General features: G+C 43.3%; 1 protein-coding gene and 2 non-coding genes across 6 annotated transcripts in view; all 3 read right to left on the bottom strand.

The window, feature by feature from the left end:
- The window catches only part of Tex14 (testis expressed 14, intercellular bridge forming factor), a 159,484-nt gene that overhangs the window by 136,007 nt on the left and 586 nt on the right, over positions 1-22,891 (bottom strand). For 3 of the 4 annotated variants that reach the window (XM_021177801.1, XM_021177803.1, XM_021177804.2), the window contains exon 1: positions 7,562-7,614. The exons of the other annotated variant lie outside the window; for it this stretch is intronic. In XM_021177801.1, the coding sequence (XP_021033460.1) occupies positions 7,562-7,596 (35 nt within the window). In that variant the 5' untranslated portion in view covers positions 7,597-7,614. Of the gene's footprint in view, positions 1-7,561; positions 7,615-22,891 lie in introns of those variants that run through there. 4 annotated transcript variants of the gene reach the window in all.
- LOC115032593 lies at positions 1,897-2,060 on the bottom strand. Its single transcript, XR_003838238.1, has one exon. It is a non-coding gene; the product is annotated as a U1 spliceosomal RNA (small nuclear RNA).
- Positions 6,299-6,462, bottom strand: LOC115032582. Its single transcript, XR_003838227.1, has one exon. It is a non-coding gene; the product is annotated as a U1 spliceosomal RNA (small nuclear RNA).

Below are 22,891 nucleotides of genomic sequence, written 5' to 3'. Positions count from 1 at the left end.
TTGTGAGCCACCATGTGGTTGCTGGGATTTGAACTCTGGACCTTCGGAAGAGCAGTCGGGTGCTCTTACCCACTGAGCCATCTCACCAGCCCTAAATCCATTCTTCTATTGTTCAGGAATTTCATTCTTCAAATTCATAACCTAAGAGTCTAGAGGCCACTAGCTTTAAGTTTTGTGTGACTATGAGCTTCTGACACCCTAACTCCTGAGCCTGTCAAACTAAAAGGCAGCCACTGTGTCCATATTATAACCTGAGAGCAATGATTCAGCACTGATAACAATGCTCAGCTTCTCCAGCCACTAAGGAGGATCACAATAACCAGAGAGCTTGTGAGAGCTTTAAACGAGCTAATAGGTGCTAAATACTTAGAGCTATCCCTGGTACCCAGTAAGCTTTTAATGTGCCTGGAGCATGTGGTGGTTTAAATACAAATGCCCCTAGAAAGATCACTCGTGTTTGTATGCACAGTCCCCAGTTGGTAAAACGAAATCTGTTTTTGGAAACTAGATCTCCAATGTAGAGGTGTTGGGAGATAGAACTTTTAGAGGTGTTTGGGTTAAGGGGCACCACACCTATGAATAAATTAAGGCCNCCCCCCCCCCCACACACACACAAAAGAGGTTTGTTATCAAGGGAATAGGATGTACTGTTATAAACTATAGTCAGCACCCAATTTCTCTCTCTCCTCCCCCCTTTTCTGACTGCCTTCTTTCATGGAATAAGGCAAGAAAACCCTCAACTAGATGCAGCTCCTCTAGACTGTTAACATCCTGGCCTGTGATAAATAAGTCTCCCCTGGGTGTAGCGATTAACCCTGTAATAACCCCAGCACACGGGAGGCAGAGGTACAAATAGTGCTGTGAATGTTGATGCCAGGCCATATACATATACATATACATACATATACATATACGGTTCCAGGCCAGCCTGGGTTATATGAGAGTTTATACCAAAAACAAGCCAGGGCTACACAGAGAAACCCTGTCTCGAAAAACTAAAAAAAAAAAAACAAAAAAAACAAAACAAGCCATGGGGCACTCCTGCATTTTTATCACTTGGGAAGTAGAGGCAGGATCAAGGTCACAAGCCTTGGAGGCAGGAGACTCATCTGCTACACATGTTCAAGACCAGCCTAGGCTACAAGAAACTCTATCCTCCCCTGACCCCCAAATAGCAGGGTGTTGCAGTTTATGTTGTAATGCTAATACTCAAGAGACTGAGGCAGAAGAATCAGCAGGTGTGTGAGGTTACACTGTTTTAGTTACTTGTTTTGTTTGTAGACAGGGTCTCATTATGTAGTTCTGGCTGTTGTGGAACTTATGGCCTGGAACACAGATCAGCCTTCTCTGCCTCCCAAGTGCTGAAATTAAAGGTGTGTACCACTATACCCAGCTGTGTGACTTTTATGTTGCAAAACAAAACACTGTGACCATGACAAACTTATAAAAGAAAGCATTAACTTCTGGTGCCAGAAGGTTATAGTAGCATCTCAAAGGCATGGTAGCAGAAATACCTAACACCTCACACTTTGATTCCATGTAGGAGGCAGACAGAATACTGGGAATGGCACCAATCTTTTGGAACATCAAAACCCACCCCAGTCACAATTGGTCCTCCAACAAGAACACCTTTTTATCCTTTGCAAACAGATCTACCAGTGGAGACCAAGGATTCAAACCTACTAAGGAGAGACCATTTCCACTTAAAACACACAAAGAATTTCGTGTACAGTCCTGGAACTCACTCAGTACGCCAGGCTGACCACGGACTCAAAAATCTGCCTAGCTCTACCTCCCAAGTGCTGGAATTAAAGCAAAATGAAAATAAATATAATAAAATAAAGAATACAAAATAACAGCAATAGACGTCAAAAGCCTCTCATTTAACAAGGATGTCAGGGGAGAGCGCGAACGCAGTCCCCCACTACCACAAATTATGCAGTCGAGTTTCCCGCATTTGGGGAAATCGCAGGGGTCAGCACATCCGGAGTGCAATGGATAAGCCTCGCCCTGGGAAAACCACCTTCGTGATCATGGTATCTCCCCTGCCAGGTAAGTATGAGTTGTGCAGGCAACAGTATCGCCTCACCCTGACCATCGACACACTGTTTAGTTACGGTCAATTACACTAATACTTTCTTTTGACCTTCCTTTAGAGACTACACAGTTTTTTTATATTACCCAGATGAGAACAAAAAATTCTAAATACTTGTTGAAAAGTACTCCGTCCTAAAACATCCTCCAAAAAAACAAGGACCGGCTTTGCTTATTTGCATATCCCCGCCCCTTTAGTGACGTCTCCAAGGTTCCCCCACCCCCTTCCCTTTCTCTTCCGGATGCGTTAACTCTTAAACCACTCTTTTGCTACTACCACAACGCTTTCACAGTTGTTTTGTTTGTTTGTTGCTTGTTGTTTTTCATCTTTTGCTGTTAACAGAAGTTTTTGCTTGGATTTGTCGTGAGCAGTCGGGACTACTCTGAACAAGGCAGCGAGATAGGCTGTTTCAAGTCAATTGCTACTGCATTTAAGAGAATCAATCAAATTCCTCCTTTCTACTTCTCAAAACTGCTAGGAGAATTCTGTCAACAACAAAATTCTGGGAGGACTAAGTATTTATTTGTAAAATGTTGCCTGGGTTTAAATTGACTTTTGTTCTCAAAAAGTATGCAGCCTTGTAGCTAATATAGGACTGAAGACATGCTTTTGCTACTAGGGACATAAAGTCTGAGTCTGGTCCCAGCACCTACGACGGACTGCTCATAGTTCATCTTTATAAAAGTGTATGTGAGGCCCGGCAGTGGTGGCGCACGCCTGTAATCCCAGCACTCGGGAGGCAGAGGCAGGCAGGTGGACTTCTGAGTTCGAGGGCAGCCTGGTCTACAGAGTGAGTTCCAGGACAGCCAGGGCTACACAGAGAAACCCTGTCTCAAAAAAACAAAAAAATAAAAATAAAAATAAAACAAAAGTGTATAGGACTGTTTATAGCCTGAAGTGCCCTCAGAGACCAAGAGAATACTTCTTCCTGTTGCAACCAGAGCTAGTTAGCAACAGTTTTTAAAATGGCATAGCCAACTAAATAATGCTCTCAAGTGAAACTGAACAGGAACAAATAATACTCCCCAAACTTCAGAAGGCCCTGTCAACAGTAACCTGTTCTTCAACACGAAAAATGTCAAGGGAAAAACGAACACAATCCCTCCCCCCCGCCACCACCACCACAAGTTTAATCCTCAGAGCTTTCAGATAAGAACTAGAATTGTCCTCTCCTCATGGATAGAGTATTAGCAACGGAGTGATGAAATGACTAAGCAATGCGTTCTATCCCATGCCTGGTCACATCTCAGCCTTCCATCCCACTACAGCCTCCTCAACCCTGGCAATGCTTCCTGCACTGGCCAGGATCAGAATGTATCAATACATACTGTCTAGAAGACACAGCTGAGCCTTGAAAAAAAAAAAAAAAAGTAGATCTTCCAGGCCGCTCTAAATTCTACTACTAACATAAGCTACCTCTCCTAAGCACTGATGTAATTATGGCTTGTTTTTAAAAAATGTATCCATGAGCCTGGGCACCAAAGAGGCTTTTCAGAGGCAGGAGGGGCCTCTTGGTCTAGCCATTAGTAAAACAAGGAATCAAAATTCCTTGCTAATTTTTATTTAATGTTCATTGGTGTTTTGCCTGTATGTATGCCTGTGTCTGTGTGTGTGTATGTTTTGCAAGTATGTATGAACGTGTCATAACTGGAGTTACAGGTAACTATGAACTGCCATGTCTGGGCTGGGAAGTGAACCGTGATCCTCAGCAAGAGCAGCTTAGCCCAGGACTCAATTTTAAAAATTGGCTTAAAACAGCGTGGATGTCAGTAGCTACCTCTCGAAGACATTTCAAGTGAGATCCTACCACCAAAAAAAAAAAAAAAAAAAAAAAAAAAAAAAGAAAGAAAGAAAAAAAGAAAAGAAAAAAAAGAAACCCTGGGGCTGGTGAGATGGCTCAGTGGGTAAGAGCACCCGACTGCTCTTCCGAAGGTCCAGAGTTCAAATCCCAGCCANAAAAAGAAACCCTGGGGCTGGTGAGATGGCTCAGTGGGTAAGAGCACCCGACTGCTCTTCCGAAGGTCCAGAGTTCAAATCCCAGCCAACCACATGGTGGCTCACAACCATCTGACTCCCTCTTCTGGTGTATCTGAAGACAGCTACAGTGTACTTACATATAATAAATAAATAAATTTATTAAAAAAAAAAAGAAAGAAACCCTGATAGTACCATTTGTGTGTGTGTGTGTGTGTGTGTGTGTGTGTGTGTGTGTGTGTGTGTTGTGTGTGTGTGTGTGTTTATTTGATTGGTTGTTTTTGAGACAAGTTTTCTCTGTGGTGCCTTGGCTGTTCTGAAACTAACTGAACAAAGCTGGACTCAAACTCAGAGATCTGCCTGCCTTTGCCTCCCGAGTGCTGGAACTAAAGGCACAAGTCAACGCTGCTCTTAGGTTTTTTTGTTTTTGTTTTTAATGAGTATTGGACAGTAAGATCAGTCCATGCGTTCATGTGTCCCACTTTAGACATGAGCAGGCTGCTCGAGGACTTTTAATAGGGAAACTAGATCTTGGCAAGATGAGATGTAGCTGGTCTAAACTGAAAAGAACATTGTGGTAATGAACATGGATGCATCAGGGTCACCCATTGAACCCTAAATTTATGGAAATGCCATGGTATGTTACAAATACTTAAATATGTTAATATAATTACTGGTGCTGAGATATGACCCCGCCCAGGCATATCTGGATAACTTGTTAGGTAGGAGAGGAAGACTATGAATTCCTGAGCCTTCTGCTTCTACCTTCCTGATGTTTGAACTACAGCTTCGAACTCCTTAACATGTAGCTCTATTATAACAACCAACGAGTTAGCATGTGGGGCTGAAGAGATGGCTCAGTGATTAAGAGCACTTGTTACTGTAGAAGAGACCAGGGTGCAATTTGGGAACCTACATGGTAGCTCAAACACAACTCCAGTTCCAGAGTATCCAATGCCCTCTTCTGACTTTCTTAGGTGCCAGTCATGCGGGTGGTGCACCTATATTATACACACAAGCAAGAAACACTTATACACCCTGGGAGTGGTGTGGCATGCTTTTAATTCCAACACTTGAAAGACTTCTATGAGTTCGAGGCCAGCCTAGTCTACAAAGTGAGGCCAGTCAAGGCTGTTACACAGAGAACCCCGTCTTGACTGCTTCCTCACTCCCCCTTCAAGCCTCACAAATAAACAAAAACAAAGAAAACACACACACACACACACACACACACAAAGCTAGAACTCATCTTTTTACTATGCAGTGTTGGTTTGAAGCTAGTAACTTAAACACACTAAGCAAGCCGGGCGTGGTGGCTCACGCCTTTAGTCCCAGCACTCGGGAGGCAGAGGCAGGCGGATTTCTGAGTTCGAGGCCAGCCTGGTCTACAAAGTGAGTGCCAGGACAGCCAGGGCTACACAGAGAAACCCTGTCTCGAAAAAAACAAAACAAACAAACAAACAAAAAAAACACACACTAAGCAACAGTTACTACTAACCCATATCCTTTCCTTCAAATTTTACTTATGCTTCACAACAAAACACAAAACCTGGTACTTTATATGTAGACCACGTTGGTCTCTTCCCTGCCTCTGCCTTCCAAAAGCTTACAAACCAGTTTTTTGGTACTTGGTTTATTATTTCTAATAAGTATTTATATTTATAGTTCAACTTAGAGATCCAATTTTATTCAGTGGGAACGATAGACCCAGAGTGCTAGAGACATTGTAAACATAATCATATTGTTGGGTGTAGGAAAAGACTAACAGGACAAGCCTTGGGTAATATCAATATCCAGAGCCAACCCTAGGTACTGTAACATTCAACTCAACTGACTCAAAAGTGAGTTTATGCTCTCAGGTTAACAATCCGAAATGGGCCGGGCGTGGTGGCGCACGACTTTAATCCCAGCACTTGGGAGGCAGAGGAGGGCGGATTTCTGAGTTCGAGGCCAGCCTGGTCTACAAAGTGAGTTCCAGGACAGCCAGGGCTACACAGAGAAACCCTGTCTCAAAAAACAAAAACAAAAAAATCCGAAATGGAGAACTCCTTACAGGAGATTAACAAGAACAATGGCGCAGTAAGGATAAATTAACATATACAGGCAACAACATTGAACACTTGTGTTATTTTCTAAGCTAAAACACAACAGCATCTAACAAACCTAGTAACAAGACTCGCGATAACTACTAATAACGTTTCTGCAAACTTTTTTTGAAACGAAATAAACCAGGGGAGAGCGCGAACGCAGTCCCCCACTACCACAAATTATGCAGTCGAGTTTCCCGCATTTGGGGAAATCGCAGGGGTCAGCACATCCGGAGTGCAATGGATAAGCCTCGCCCTGGGAAAACCACCTTCGTGATCATGGTATCTCCCCTGCCAGGTAAGTATGAGTTGCCTGGCCACGGAGCCTGAACAGCATGATATGCGTAGCATTTCATAATTACGGTAAATATTTAAGCCTCATTAAAACACTCTATAACTCCATAGGTACTGACTCCCCACATTTTAAAACACTAAGAAGAATTGATAAGCTAAGAGTTTTTCCAAAACTACACTGTAAAAATCACAGATATTTGGAAGCAATTGCTTTTCCCAGTTTGCTCCTGAATTCTCATCTACATAGTACCGCCTAAATAGTGACTCATTTCCTGTACTCAAAAACCCGCCTCCCTGTCAGCGGGAAAATACCATTAAACCTAAAGCAGATCGTATTTTGCTTTGTTTTTTGTTCTGTAACCTTCTAGAACAATAGGCATTTACTTTCATAAATGTAGGAGTCGGCTGCACAGCCTTTAGTGTGAATTAACACTAAGAGTAACAACAAAAACAGCCGCACTGTGAAAACCGGTACAGAAAGGTTAGTTTTAAAAGTACATTACTTGTGGACTGTCTTACTCTGCCTGATAAATCATAAAAATGCTCAGACTGATGATTCATGAACAGTAAGGGTGTCTGCCTCCAAGCCCTGTCGGGGTTTGATTCCAGAGACCTACACTGTAAGAGGAGAGAACAAGTTCCGTTTGTTTGTTTGTTTGTTTGTTTAGAAGGAGACGTGAGATTAAAAACCTGTCAGAGATTTGCCGGAAAAACAGGAGAGATTTATAGCCTGGACTCCTGGGTTTGGAAGCATTCCATAATACTGATTTGATATTCTACTATCAGTCCTTTCTTTTCTCAGTATGCAGTTCAGGCTCTTTCTCAAATTTAAGATCCTCTTTCCTCAGCTTCCGAGAAAACAGCTGAGCTGCCTGGAAGAGGTGTAGACCAGAGAGAGTCACTTGGAAAGGACACTCTCCAACCTGTTGAGCTGCCTGCAGGCTGGGCAGTGACCTCCAGGTTCCCAGTTCTGAGCTGTGACCCATGCTGGGGTGGGCCGTGGTGATGCAGCTGTCTTTGAGTCATTTCTGCTCCTGTAAGTAACCCCTCCCCCATATTCCTGTAAGTAACCCCTCACCCATAGTCCTTAAGTAACCCCCGTAAGACTCACTGGTTCATCAAGCTGGACTTCGGTGGTCTATACATTGGTCTGTCATGTGATCCCTAACTGGGGTGAGTAGGTCTGTATGTTCTATCTCCCCAGGTGAAGTTCTGACACAACAACTGAGCATTCCAATTTTACAAAACACATTAAAATTCCAATCTGGAAAAAATATAATGGAAGAAGTATTATGTGACTATTTTCTCTTAAAAGCTTGAATGAGGGGCTGGAGAGAGGGCTCATTGGTTAAGAGCACTGACTGCTCTTCCAGAGGTCCTGAGTTCAATTCCCAGCAACCACACGGTGGCTGACAACCATCTGCAATGGAATCTGATGCCCTCTCTTCTGGCGTGTCTGAAGAGAGCAACAGTGTACTCATATGGATAAAATAAATAAATCTTTAAAAATAAAATAAAAAAGTTTGCATGAGGGGTTCCTAGAACCCATGTCAGGACACTCACAACCAAATGGAACTCCAGATTCCAGGAATTCAACACTCTTGTTGCCTCTGTGGGCACCTCTACTCATATGTGAATAATCCCACATGCAGGTTCTCACATACATACATACATACATAATTAAAAATAAAAAAATTCCAACATGAATGACCACAATCCTTAAAAATGGGGTTTTGGACTTAAATCAGTGAGAGTGCTTATCTGAGACTCATAGGATGTGGATCTGATCCTTGACACTATATAAATAGAGGCGTAGTGGCCTACTGCTTGAATTTCAGGCAGAGGCAAGAGTAGACTGGTCTATAAATCAATCAAGTTCCAGGACAGCCAGGGCTCTATAATAAGACCTGTCTCTAAATAAATAAATAAATGCTGGCAAGGATGTAGAGAAACAGAACCTTGTGTTTTGCTGGTGAGAATAGTAAACAGTGGTCATTTGAAAAAAACAGTTTGGGCTCTCTGGTTAGGAGCACTGGCTGCTCCTCTAGAGGACCTGAGTTCAATTCCCAGCAACTGCATGGTGGCTCTCAACCATCTGTAACGGGATATGATGCTCTCTTCTGGCTTGCAGGTATACATACAGATAAAGCACTCATGTACATAAAATAAATAAATCTTTAAAAAAAAAACACCCCAGCTTTTTATAACTATTATTATATCCCAGATAGACCAGGCATTTAAAAAGGCCTCATGTTGATACAGTACATAATATTATTCAGTTATAGAAAGAAACTATGCAGGGTATGATGGTGTGATAGGGTCCCAGGGACATTAGTAGGCCCTGAGATCTTAGCACAACTGAATCCAAAGTGGAAACTCAGCAGGTAGACAGCACCACTCGCCAAAACAAGAACATAGGTCTAATCCATCAGAGTCCATGGAGCTCTAGGAGAGGCTCAAGATGTTCTAAGCTGCTTTCTAGCTTCTATAGTTCTACTTATGGATAACTTTCTTGTTAACTAAAGTATGTCAACCCAGAGCATGAGTTTTGTGCTTAAAAACTCATCCTAAGAAAGGTTCAGTGCTACGCTGGGATCCAAAACACCCAGTGTAATCACTGGCTGGTAACAAAGACTTTATTGGCTTAAACCCATATCTGAGCAGCCTACTCTGGTGAACACTCTGGCAACAGCGGCACACTCCTTTAATCCCTGCACTCAGGAGGCAGAGAGGCAGGGAGATCCCAGACTGGTATACACAATGAGTTCCAAGTGAGCGGGGGCTATATAGTAAAACTCTTGTCAAAGAAAAATGAACTAGCAATACAGGTGACATCATTTATGAACTTCAAAAATATAGTAAGTGGGGCTGGAGAGATGGCTCAGAAGTTAAGAGCATTGACTGCTCTTCAAGAGGTCCTGAGTTCAATTCCCAACAACCACATGATGGCTCACAACCATCTGTAACAGGATCAGATGCCCTCTTCTTGTGTGTCTGAAGACAGCTACAGTGTACTCATACACATAAAATAAATACATCTTAAAAAATTTAAAAATATATAGTAAGTGAAAAGAACTGCACATAGACTACAAACTACATGATTATTCTTTTTTTTTTTTTTTTTTTTTTTTTTTTTTTTTTTTTTTACAAAATATTAGGAAAAGTAGGTATATCCAGAGTGGTAATCAATTGTTTTCTATAGCTGGGTTTGGGACACAGAAACTAGTGGACTGCAAATGCTTGGGGGTGGGATGTATGTGGGGATTTTTCAAAGATTCATTTCTTTTAATGTGCACTGGTGATCTGTCTGCTTGTCTGTATGAGGGCGGCAGATCCTCTGGAACTGAAGTTATAGAGAGTTGTGAGCTGCCATGTGGGTGCTTGGAATTGAACTGCTCTTAACCACTAAGCCATCTTGTCTCATCATGGGGGAATTCTTTGATGTCCATGAAAAATTCTAACACTGGCCAAGTATTATGACTTAACCCTATAATCTTAGCTACACAGGAAGCAGAGGTAGGAGAACTGAAAGCTCAAGACATGCCTGGGTTACAATGTGAATTGAAACCCAGCTGCCCACCCACTCACAAAATGTACAACTGATTTGTTCCGATGACTGAACAACTACTATATAGGCAAATCAAAAGTCATCAAACCATACAATAGGTAAAAGCTGAGCATAGTTCTGTGGTTGAACAACTGCTTAACATTCATAAAACCCTGGGTTTGCTGGGCAGTGGTGGCGCACGCCCTTAATTCCAGCACTTGGAAGGCAGAGGCAGCCTGGTCTACAGAGTGAGTTCCAGGACAGCCAGGGCTATACAGAGAAACCCTGTCTTGAAAAAATCAAAAAACCAAAAAATAAACAACCCCCCCCCCCCAAACCCTCTGGGTTTGATTACCAACACTGCAAAAAAATAAAACATACAAACAGCCTTACACACAAATACACACCTATAATTCTAGCACTTGAGAGGTTGAGGCAAAAGGGTCAAGAGGCCAAGGTCATCCTCTATGATAAACCAAGTTCAAGCAAGAGGGTTAGGAGTCAGGGTTATTCTCTCCTATAAACCAAGTTCAAGGCCAGTCTAGGCTATATCAGACCTTGTACCAAAACAAAATCAGGGACCACTGAGACAGCTCCATTGATAAAGGTGCCTGTCACTAACCCTAATGATAGGAGTTTGATCCCTGAGACCCACATGGTGGAAGATACCAGCTTACTGAAAACCGCCTTAGAATCTCCTATGCTTCTTGGCACACATGCAATCATACATAGGAAATTTTAATTTTTAAGCCTGGGTATTTTATATCAGTGTTTCCCTAAATGTATATTGACATGTAGATGCATACCATGTGTGCCTTGTGTCTGAAAAGGCCAGATAGTTACATATCATTATGAGACACCAAATAGGTTCTGGGATCGAAATATGTATCCTCTGTGAGAGTAATAAGTGCTCTCAACTGCTAAGCCATCTCTCCAGGCCCAATTTAAAAAAACTTTCTTTCCATCTATTTATCTATCTATCTATCTGTCTTCCTAGCTATCCACCAATCTAACTAATGTGTGTGCATATTGACTAAATGTATGTCTGTGCACCCACATATATGCCTGGTCCACAAGGAAGCTGGAAAAGGTGGACAGATCCTCTGGAACTAGAGCTACAGGATGTGAGCAGCCATTTGAGTACTGTGGATCTGGGTCCTCTGGAAGAGGAGCCGGTGCTCTTAACCATCAAGTCATCTTTCCAGCCCCTGCTCTACTATTTTTGTTTTCGTTTTGCTTTTGATTTGGGGTTTCTTTGTGTAGTGCTGGCTGTCCTGGAACTTGTTTTGAAGACTAGGCTGGCCTGAACCTCATAGATCTCCCTGCCCCTGTCTCCCAAATGCTGGAATGAAAGGCATGTGTCACCATACCAGGCCTCCTGTCCTACATTTTTATCCTTTCCTACAACAACTAGAGCCAGGCATAACGGCATATGTTTGGTTTCAGAGTTCAGCATCCCTCAGTTCCTACCTGGCATACCATGCCCACAACCCTAAACTTTCTAGCCCAGGGACTAGGCTGTCCTTCGCCCAGGGGCTTTTCCCTATATAATGCAGACATTTTGGTCTCCCAGTCTTTTTCTTCTATACCTCTCCTCTCCCTCTCTCTGATAGTGTTTTTTCTTGCCTTCTCTTTTCCCCATCCCCTCTTTCCACTTCCTATGGTGATTTCTCTGGCCTCAAGTTCTTGGGGTCAGTGGATCTGCCCCAGAGCAGCTTCCCAACAAACCTGCGTTTATACATCTGTATTTTAAATTTTGGCTTGAATTGGCTCATTTCACTGATGGAGAAATAACTTATTGGTGTACACCTTTAATTCTAACACTTAGAAGGTAGAGGCAGACAGATCTATCTTCTCTTTGAGTTTGAGGCTAACCTTGTCTACATATCCAGTTCTAGGCTAGCCAGGTTAGCCTAAATAGTGGAACCCTGTCTCAAAACAATAAAACCATACCCTACCAAGTAAAAAAACTCCCCAAACCTTTCAAACATTAACATTTTGGCCTCTGCTCTCTCCATTCAAGTGTACCACCGTGTAAACACACAGAAAGCTCCTCTGACCTGAGAACTTAGTTCAATAGGTAGGATTTTTTTCCTTTCTAGCATACCATGGATTTCATCTCCAATTCTGTGTATAGTAATGGATGCCTGGAATCTCGGAATCTCAGAAGAGGCCCTGATATATATGAGACTGTCTCAAAACAACAAAGTATTTTTCTCAGGTGTGATTAAGAATTTGAGATGGGGAGAGTATCCAGGTGGCTCTAAAGTAAATCACAGAGCATGCGAAAGGGCTAGGAAATACAAAGGTCAGAACCGAAGTCAGAGACAAGACACTAAATTGCTTAGCATGCTTGCAAAGTGGCCTTAAGTGATGTTATACATAAAGTGATGTGGAAGTGAGCCTGGCAGTGGTGGCACACGCCTTTAGTCCCAGCACTTGGGAGGCAGAGGCAGGAGAATTTCTGAGTTTGAGGCCAGCCTGGTCTACAGAGTGAGTTCCAGGACAGCCAGAGCTACACAGAGATACCCTGTCTCGGAAAAAAAAAAAAACAAAAAAACCCACCAAAACCACCCCACCCCACCCCACCCCAAAAAAGTGATGTGGAAGCCTAACCTCTGGATCCTCCTGGAATACAGCCCTACTTTCTGGCTGTAAGGTGACACTCAAGTAAACGACAATGCTACAATACCTCCCACCCACCACAAGTGTGATAAATTTACTTCAATCAAACCATTAAACCTGTGGTAACGTTAGTATTACCACACAACTTAAACACAAAAGGTTTCTGAACTACTAACAGGTTGTTTGGCTTCAGACCCAGGACAAGGGACTTAAGTGCATATTTTACATAACAAAGCAGACCTGGCCTCCAGTTTCCAGCCAAGGGCTGAGGTGCCCTTCCCTATATAGTCCAGACACTTTTGTCTCCCCGGGCTTCCCCCTCACCCCATCCTCCCCGCTCCCTTCTCTGCTTCCCCTTCCTCCCAGTCAGAGAAATAACAGTAAGTATCAAACAACTAATATATCTCATGTCTTAAAAAGCCTGCTCAGTTGTAAGAAGATGCAAGCTCCATTTTTTAAGCAACTCTGGGATAGCATAACCTACATCCTCAAACTACCACAATTTGGCGTTGCACATTTAAAGAGATCACAAGGCTCAGCACAGCTGAAATGCAATGGATAAGCCGCACTCTAGGGAAAATGCCTTCATGTCCATGATCTATCAGCTAATTATAAGTTTCTTCTTCTTACTTACTCCATGGAAGCTTACTTCAAATTCAGACCACTCCAAAGAATGATTAACTTTTCTCATAAGGACTGTGAACTTTGTGATGTAAATCATGGTTTTGACACACTTGGGAAAGGTGTTTTTCCCTCCCCAAGACTGAGTTTCTCCCTGGCCATCCTGGAACTTGCTCTGTAGACCAGGCTGGCCTTGAATTCAGAGATCCATCTGCCTCTGAGTGCCAGGATTAAGGGTGCGCACCATTACTGCCCAGCAGAAAGAGGAAACCTTAATTGAAGAACTTTCTCCGTCAGACTGGCCTGTGAACATATCTGTGGAGTCTTGTCTTGGTTGCTAACTAATGTAGGATCTTGTGGGTAGTACCATAGGTAAGAAAGTGGGTATGGTCTATGTAAGAAAGAGCCATGAGCCTGGTAGCAAGACACTCAAGTGTTCCTCCATGGTTTCTGCTCTAAGTTCCTACTCTGACTTTGTAAGCCTCTTCCTCACCATGTTGTTCTTGGTCGTGATGCTTATCATAGCAACAACAATCTAACTAGGACAGACTTTTACAATTGTAGGACAAAGAACTTGCAAACTGTGAACACCTATACAGCAATATATTATATTATTATATCTATTGAACTATAGGCCTATGCAGCTGGGGTTGTAGCTCAACTGGTAGAGTGCTTGCCTAGTATGCACAGAGCTGTGGGTCTGATTCTCAGCATGGGCTATAATGGCACATGCCTGTAGTCCTCAGCTATATAGTTCATTAATTAAACATAAATCTTTAAAAATAATGCAAAGAGAAATAGAGCCAGTGAGATGGGTCAGCAAGTAAAAGCACTTGCTATCAAACTGTAAGAGGCCAAAGATTCTTCCACTTCTCCCAGCTGGAGACATCTTTGATTTACTGTGAAACTGGCCTCTCTTACCACCTATGCCATGGAAAGTCCCTTGGGAAAATACTTGGCAGTGTTCTCAAAACTCGGGGTTGAACTGCCCCAGATAACTGCAAGGTTTTGGATACTGTTAAACTGCTTGTTTGCTTTCATTTGCCTCTGCAACTGCCAACCTGAATGTAGTTTTTCTATGTGCTTTGTCTTTAAAAACTCCCTGTAATGTGCATTTGAGGCTGCTCTTGCTCTCGAAAACAATTTTTCTTCAGGTAGTCACCTATCTTAATATTAGATTCATACTCTCTCCCCTCCCCACCCCACCCCCATTGATTTTTTGAGACAGGGTTTCTCTGTGTAGCCCTGGCTGTCCTGGAACTCACTCTGTAGACCAGGCTGGCCTCAAACTTAGAAATTCGCCTGCGCCTGCCTCTGCCTCCCAAGCACTGGGATTAAAGGTGTGCGCCACCACTGCCCAGCTTAGATTCTGAATTCAGACTTTGGTCTCTACCTCACAATAAAGCCTGCCCCTGGGACCCACATGATGAGAAAGTACTCCCCACAAGGTTCTCTTCTGACCCCTGTGTGTGAGACTACATACATACTAAAACAAATGATGTAGTTTATTTATTATTCTTTTCTTCTTTCTTGAGACAGGATTTCTTCATGCAGTTATGGAGCTTAATATGTAGATCAGTCTGGCCTCAGACTCACAGAGATGTACCTGCTGGGATTAAAGGCATGGGCCACCACACCTGCTATTACAATATAAGTTAAAAGTTCGGTTTCAAAGAGAGAAAAGAGAGTACGTATGTGAAACAATGCTTTAAAGGAAAAGCGTATGGGTGCTCTGTCTGTGTACTACATGCATCAAGTGTCCTCATAGTCCACAAGAGGGCACTAGATTTTCTGGAACAGGAGTTACGGATGGCTTCAAGGTGCTACGTCAGTACTAGATCTGGATCTTCTGGAAGAACAGTCGGTGCTCTTGGTTTTTTTTTTTTTTTGGTTTTTCGAGACAGGGTTTCTCTGTGTAGCCCTGGCTGTCCTGGGACTTACTCTGTAGACCAGGCTGGCCTTGAACTCAGAAATCCACCTGCCTCTGCCTCCCAAGTGCTGGGATTAAAGGCGTGCGCCACCACTGCCCGGCACAGTTAGTGTCAGTGCTCTTAACCGAGCCATCTCTTTAACCTAACAATGCTGTTTTAAACATTTTACTAAAACTAAAAAGGACAATTAAAAAAAGAGATGTCTGATATGGGGAGAAAAAAATAGGGACACGGAGTTGGGGGACCTTTAAGGTGCTAGAAACTGAACTCTGGGGCTCACACATGCCAGGCAAATGATTTACTTTCAATGGTTTGCTAGTTGTTTTTAATTAATTAGCTAATTATTTCAAAACAGGGTTTCTCTGTATGAAAGATCACTGGCTGTCCTGGAACACATTTTGAAGACCAGAATGGCCTCAAATTTACAGACCTCTGCCTATCTCTGCCTCTTGAGTGCTAGGATTAAAGGCTTGTGCCATAACTCCTGACATTAGTTAACTTTTTAATGTTTTTATTTTATTTTTTGAGACAAGGTCTCACTAGCCTCAGAGAAACCCCATCTCGAAAAACAAAAAAAGAAAATCTTCTTTATTGTTAACATTTATTTATTCATTTATTTACTTATTGTATGTATGTGTGTGTGGGCATATATGTACCATGGAACAGTGTGTAGTTAGAGGAAACCTCCTGGGAGCCAGTTCTTTTCTTCTACCATGTGACTCCTAAGGATTAAATTTTAGCTTGCAGATTTGGAAGCAAGCATCCTTACCTAATGACCATTCATACTGGTCCTAGGGGTATCTTATTTACTTGTTTACTTATTTATTAGTTGTTGGGCATGAAGGTGCCATGATGCCCATATGGTGATCAAAAGACAACTTGTGGGTCCTGGGAATCAAACTTAGGTTGTCAGGTTTGGTGGGAAAGTCTCTTACCCAACAAGCCACCTTCCTGGCTACCTGTGCATACTTCTTAGTTTTTTTACATTTAATTAGTATATGTGTCTGTGTATGTATGAACTTGCATGAAAGTGGCACAACTCATGTGATCGCTCACAGGGGATCAACTGGTTCTTTTTTTTTTTTTTNTGTAGACCAGGCTGGCCTCGAACTCAGAAATCTGCCTGCCTCTGCCTCCCGAGTGCTGGGATTAAAGGTGTGCACCACCACGCCCAACCAACTGGTTTTCATTCTACCATATAGGTCCTGGGAATAGAACTCAGGTTCTCAGGGTTTGGCACCAAATACCTTTTCCACTGAACTATCACACCTGTCCCCTAGTAGTATTACCTCCTTAAACTAGTAACATGGTGTCCTTCACAAAGCTCAGTTACAGTATTTCACAAGATGTCCGTCATTACTGGCCTACTTATGCATAAAACCTGCCTTAGGACAAAGAGGTGACTTTACTAAGCCAGGCATGGTGGTTGGGACCTGTAATTACAATACTTTGGGAAGCTGAAGTACAAGGATTGCCTCAAGTTTGCAGTCAGTCTATACTGCGTATGTTATGGTAGCCTAGGCTACAGAAAACCCATTTCAAAACCAACCAACGAACCACAACACCCACAGACTATTGAGTCAGACCTGGCAATGCATACCTGCCATCCCACTATTCCAAAAGAGCCAAGAGAATTATAAATTTGGGGCCAGCTTTGGAAACAGAGACTATGTCTCAAATTTGAATGAATGGACTGCAGATGTAGCTCAGTGGAAAATCTAGCATGTGTGAGGCTATAGAGTCCCATCACTAGAGAGTGATGTTATTTCTCCACCAGTGAAATGAGCCAATTCAAGCAGATTAGACTTATTAAAAGTACTTTTATTGGAAAGCTGTTCTCAGGAGGACTAGTTCACTGACCCCAAGGACCAAGGCCAGGGAAATCACCATAGGAAGAGGGGAAGGGGGAGAAGAAAGATGCAAGCCCAGAGAAAGAACAGGGAAAGGGGGAGGGGGAGGGGGAGGGGGAGAGACATACACAAGCATGAGAAAGGGACAATCCAAAACGATGTCTTGATTATATAGGGAGGAGCCTCTGGGGGAAGGGCAGCTCAGTCCCTGGCCTGGAAAGTTCAGGGTTGGGGGCAGGGTATGCCAGCTAGGGACTGAGGGATGCTGGGAGAACCTGGAGGCCAGGAATGCTTTTGATATCTAAAATATGTACCCCAGTCCCTTGTCCTGCCAAACAGAAAGATTTATTTTGCAATTACACTTTATATATTAATTTTCTGAAAAGGGAGGCATGTGCAGAGACGGTCCTCCCCTTTCACCATGGCGCCTGAAGGATCAAACAATGGTCGGTCATCAGACTTAGAAGCAGACCCTGGTACCCAGTGAGTCATCTCTCAGCCCCTTTCTGCTTTTTTGTTTTGTTTCATTTTTCAGACACAATCTCACTATATAGTGCTGGCTGGCCTAGAACCTGCTATATAGAGTTCACAGGTCTATCCCTTGCCTCCTTAGTGCCTAGGTATAAAACACCATACCTGACCCTTTTCAAGTTTGTTTTGTTTTGTTTTGTGAGAACAGTGTCATTGTATAATCATGGCTAGCCTGTTAAGAAGTACATACACCCTTAAATTCTAGACAGTTTTCCTGCCTAGGCCTCTGAATGCTGAAATTACAGATGAGACACTATGGGAAACCTGGTAAGGTAGAGCCCTCTGAGAGCCTGGTACCCAGGTACCCACCTGAGATGGTAGGCGCCTCCCTGGTCCCTATTAGATTCCTGGCCCTGAACATATGCCCACACTCCCCACGTTGTTCACATCGCTCAGGACAGAGTTTTCCATACTAATGAGGCATCCAGAGACCCTGAGGGGTTTTAGCCAATAAGGTTCCCTTCCCAGACATTCCTCCCTGAGAAAAGTATTTAATCTCTGGTCCACCCTGAGGAGTAGGAACCAAGGACTGCCTTTCATCAAGAACTTCAATCGGGAGCATAGAGAAAGCCTTCGACTTCCAAGCCGCTGCCTAAGTCTACTACTGAAGGCCTTTGCTCCCAGACAACTGTTGCCAAGCTAAGGACTTGCCATGATGAGCTAAGCCAAAGTTCTCACTCCCCCAGCCCCGCGTTTGTCGTTGCCCTCAGCCCACAGGTCCCCAATTCCATTCCCAACTCTTCTCAACCCAGCACTACTGGGTTGCCTCCCACATGCTAGGCTGCGTTTTCCCACCCCTGAGTGACGTCTTGACACTTCCCTAAAGCCCAGCCTCTCCAGTGGTGCTTCCACACCCCCACAGCGGGGCAGAATGAGGACCCACAAGGCAGCATGCTTGTGTGGGGCATGTATTTGTGTTAGGGAGTTTTAGCACATCAGTGCCATGGAATAAATATGGAGGTCAGTACCTTCCATCATATTGGCCATCACCTTCCATCTTGAAATTTGTGCTGGCTACTTTTATGTTAACTTGTCACAAGCTAAAGTCATCTGAGAGGAGGGACCTCATTTAAGAAAACGCCTCCATAAGACTGAAGTATAGACAAACCTGTAGGACATTTTTTTTTAACTTAAATATTGATGGGGAAGGTCCCAGCCCATTATGGGTGGTACCATTCCTGGGCTGGCAGTGCTTCGGTCTATAGGTAGGGAAGCAGGCTGAGCAAGTCCTGAGGAGCAAGCTAGTAAGCAGCACCCCTCCAGGGCCTCTGCATCGGCTCCTGTTCTCCAGGTTCCTGATTTTTCTTTTTTTTTTTTTAAGATATATTTATTTATGTATATGAGTACACTGTAGCTGTTTTCAGACACCTCAGAAGAGGGTTTACAGATGGTTGTGATCCACCATGTGGTTGCTGGGAATTGAACTCAGGACGTCTGGAAGAGCAGTCAGTGCTCTTAACCGCTGAGGCATCTCTCCAGTCCCAGGTTCTTGCTTTGCTTGAGTTCCTGTCCTTCCTTTTAAGATGAACTGTGATGTGGAAGTTTAAGCTAAATAAACCCTTTGCTCCCCAACTTGCTTTTAGTACTAGTGTTTCATCACAGCAGTAGTAACTCTAACAAAGATACCACTGCATATGCAGGCCACTTGGCCCCCGAGCCTCCAGGGAGTCTCCTATCTGTCTCACATCTCAATGCAGCAGCACTAGGGTTATAAAGTGCCACTGTGCTCCATTCCACAGACATTCTGGAGATTTGACCTTAAGTCTTTATGCTTGCATGACACACACTTTATCCCCTGAACTATCTCCTAAGCTCTGATAATAATTAAAAAAGAAAAAACAAACACAGATGTAAAGGGCTGGGGAGACAGTTTAGTGCAGTTAAACCTAAAGACCTGAGTTGAATGTCTGGGAGCCACACGGTGGGAGAACAGACTACTGGAAGCTGCCTCTGCAGCACACGTGATCATCGCTTGCTCTTGCTCTCTCTCTTCTCTTCCCCTCTAGTGTACACACACACACACACACACACACAAAGAGGGAAACCCCTATAGATGCTACCATATGGATTAATCTTAAGAACATCATCTAATTGAAACAGACCAGTCAGAGAAGAACAGTTACTGTATTATTTCATTTGCACAAAGTATGTATTCATGAGAGCCATGCTCAAAACTGAAAGTGGAGTCATGATTGACAGGGACTGAGAGGGTCTAGATTCGAAGTTTCAGCAGAGAATGATGCAAATAACGCACACATGATAGAGTGGTTTTTCGTGTCTCTGCGTTGTTTTTTAGTACTGGGAATTGACTCTAGATCGTAACATTCAAGGGAAGCACTATAACTAAGCCATATTCCTTAGCCCTCTTTCCCTTTTTTTTTTTGGTTTTTCGAGACAGGGTTTCTCTGTGTAGCCCTGGCTATCCTGGCACTCACTTTGTAGACCAGGCTGGCCTCGAACTCAGAAATCCGCCTGCCTCTGCCTCCCGAGTGTTGGGATTAAAGGCGTGCGCCACCACGCCCGGCTTTAGCCCTCTTTCTATTTTTTGAGATGATTAGGTTTCAGCTGCCCAAACTGGACTTGTGCTCACTCTGTACGCCAGAGTGAGCCCTGGACTTCTGATCATTCTGTCTCAACCTCTGAGTAGCTTGAACTACAAGTCTGTACCACCCTGTCTATTGAAAATTAGATGGTAGGCGTTAACAGCATCTAGTTGCCCAAGTACATAGTCAAGTAGTTTAACTCTCCAAGATGAGAAAATAAAAACATAAAGAGCAAATCCACTGCATTTGACCAAGCTGAAGATCTATTACTACTTATAACTCCATTTTTTTTTTTTCGTTTTGTTTCCTATATTTCAACTTTTATTTTCATTAAATCACCATTCTACTAAATGAGCATCCTTGTGCCAGTTATTTATGAGTAAAGCTTCGGGAACACAAAGAAGGCAAATACTGGATGTTCGGAACCATTACTGTACTGCTTTCCTCTGTTAGCATATCTATCTATATCCTGAGATGTTCTTGTCTTTTCCACATCTTCAATAGTCACCCAGAGCACACAGTGTGAATTAGACTCTACTTCTGCTGTCCATTCTGTGGCCTTGGACAGACACACAGACATGTACCCACAGTAACAGTACCACAGAGAGTATCCTCACTCCCCTAAGAACCAAGCGCCCATGCTTTTGCCTGCCAGCTTTAGGAGATGCTCCTAGTTTTACTGATGCCGTGTCCTCTGGTGGACCCAGACAGTGCACAGCCTTCTCAGACCGCCTTCTCTCCTCTTGGCAGTACGTGTTTACCGTTCCTGTTGTCTAGTCATGATTTGAAAGCTCATTTCATTTAGTTGAGTAATATTTTCAATATCCGGGTAGATCAGTTTTATTCACATACTAAAGGACATCTTGGTTGCTTCTACAATTAAAAACTATGAATATAGAATCTAGAAACACTATGTTCAGGTTTTTGTGTGGACAGAATTTTTTTTCCATTTTCTCCTCCTATTTACTTATTATTGTTTTTTTTTTTTTAAAGATTTATTTATTTATTGTAAGTACACTGTAGCTGTCCTCAGACACACCAGAAGAGGGCGTCAGATCTCATTTCGGGTGGTTGTGAGCCACCATGTGGTTGCTGGGATTTGAACTCTGGACCTTCAGAAGAGCAGTCGGGTGCTCTTACCCACTGAGCCATCTCACCAGCCCCTATTATTGTTTTTTAATAATTTAGTTTTCGGGGCTGAAGAGATGGCTCAGTGGTCAAGAGCACTGGCTGCTCTTCCAGAAGTCCTGAGTTCAATTCCCAGCAGCCACATCTGTGATGGGAGCTGATCCCCTCTTCTAGTGTGTCTGAGTAGAGTGACAGTGTGCTCACATACATAAGTAAATAAATAAGTCTTAATAATTTAGTTTTCATTTTATGTGTATTGTTGCTTTGTCTGCAGGTATGTCTGTGTGAGGTCGTCCAATCTCCTGGAACTGGAGTTACAGAGTTTTGAGCTGCCATGTGGGTGCTGGGAATTGAACCTGGCTCTCTGGAAGAGCAGCAGCAGGTGCTCTTAACCACTGAGCCACCTCTCCAGTCCTATTATCTGTTTTTGTTTTGTTTTTGTTTTGAGACATAGTTTCTCTTGTGTAGTCTTGAGTGACCTCTGTCTGCCCCTTTTCTCTTTTTCACTCACTATCTTCTCACCTAAGAACCCAACTGCCTTATAAATATTAAGCCCAAATTCTCCCTGGGGAATAACATCTAATAATAACTGAATACTCATATATAAATCCTATGTAAGCTAAACAATGTACTTACATAAACCATATTTTGTCCAGTCCTACCAAGCTTTCTGAGTCATCAAATGGGATAAATACATTCTCCTCCTCCAAGGAGAGACACGGAATTTGGAGCTTGATCCGGATAGTAAAAAGTTTTCTAAGTTTATGTTTCAAGAAAACGGTGCTGTTTTTCCATCCTCATACTTTGTATGACGTGTCTATGCACATTTAAGATCTGTGACATTCTCTACACTGTTCAAAATGTCGCCACCTTCCTTAGTACTTGAATGACTGATTTGGAGTATTTAAAGCTTCAATTCCTGAATAAAAGTCCAGGCTAAGAATCACTGCCAGGGAGGGGAGAGGTAGTTCAGCAGGTAAAGGGCGTGGTTGCCAAGCCTGTCAGCCTGAATTCCATCCGTCCCCAATACCACATGGGGGAAGCTGAGAACCACTTTCTCACATCTCCACTCTAGTAATGTGGCCTGTGTGTCTACACACAAACACAAAAGAAATGTAATAATAAAGAGTCGTTGCTTTAGCTGAGTGTTGGTGGCGTTGACCTTTCTTTTGTTTTGGGGATGGGGGGGTTCCAGACAGGATTTCTCGGTGTAACCCTGGCTGTCCTGGAACTCACTTTGTAGATCAGGCTGGCCTTGAACTCAGAAATCCACCTGCCTCTGCCTCCCAAGGGCTGGGATAAAAGGCGTGCACCATCACCACCCGGCTTTTGGGGGGGGGGGGGTAGGGAAGGTCGCTGGCCTTTCTAATCCCAGTACTCAGGAGGCAGTGGCAGATGAATCTCTGTGACTTCGAGGACAGCCTGCTCTACAGAGTCAGTTCTGGGAGAGCCAAGCAAGAAACCTACACAAAGGAGTTGTCTTGAAAATCCACAAGTTAAAAAAAAGAAAGAAAAGAACCGGTTTGGTGGCGCACACTTTTAATCCCAACCCTTGGGAGGCAGAGGCAGGCGAATTTCTGAGTTCGAGGCCAGCCTGGTCTACAGAGTGAGTTCCAGGACAGCCAGGGCTACACAGAGAAACCCTGTCTCGAAAAACCAAAAAAA

The sequence above is a fragment of the Mus caroli genome, chromosome 11 (assembly GCF_900094665.2).
Source record: "Mus caroli chromosome 11, CAROLI_EIJ_v1.1, whole genome shotgun sequence".
Lineage (NCBI taxonomy): Eukaryota > Metazoa > Chordata > Mammalia > Rodentia > Muridae > Mus > Mus caroli.
The sequence above is the reverse complement of the archived record's forward strand: the minus strand, read 5'-3'. Positions and strand labels throughout refer to the sequence as shown.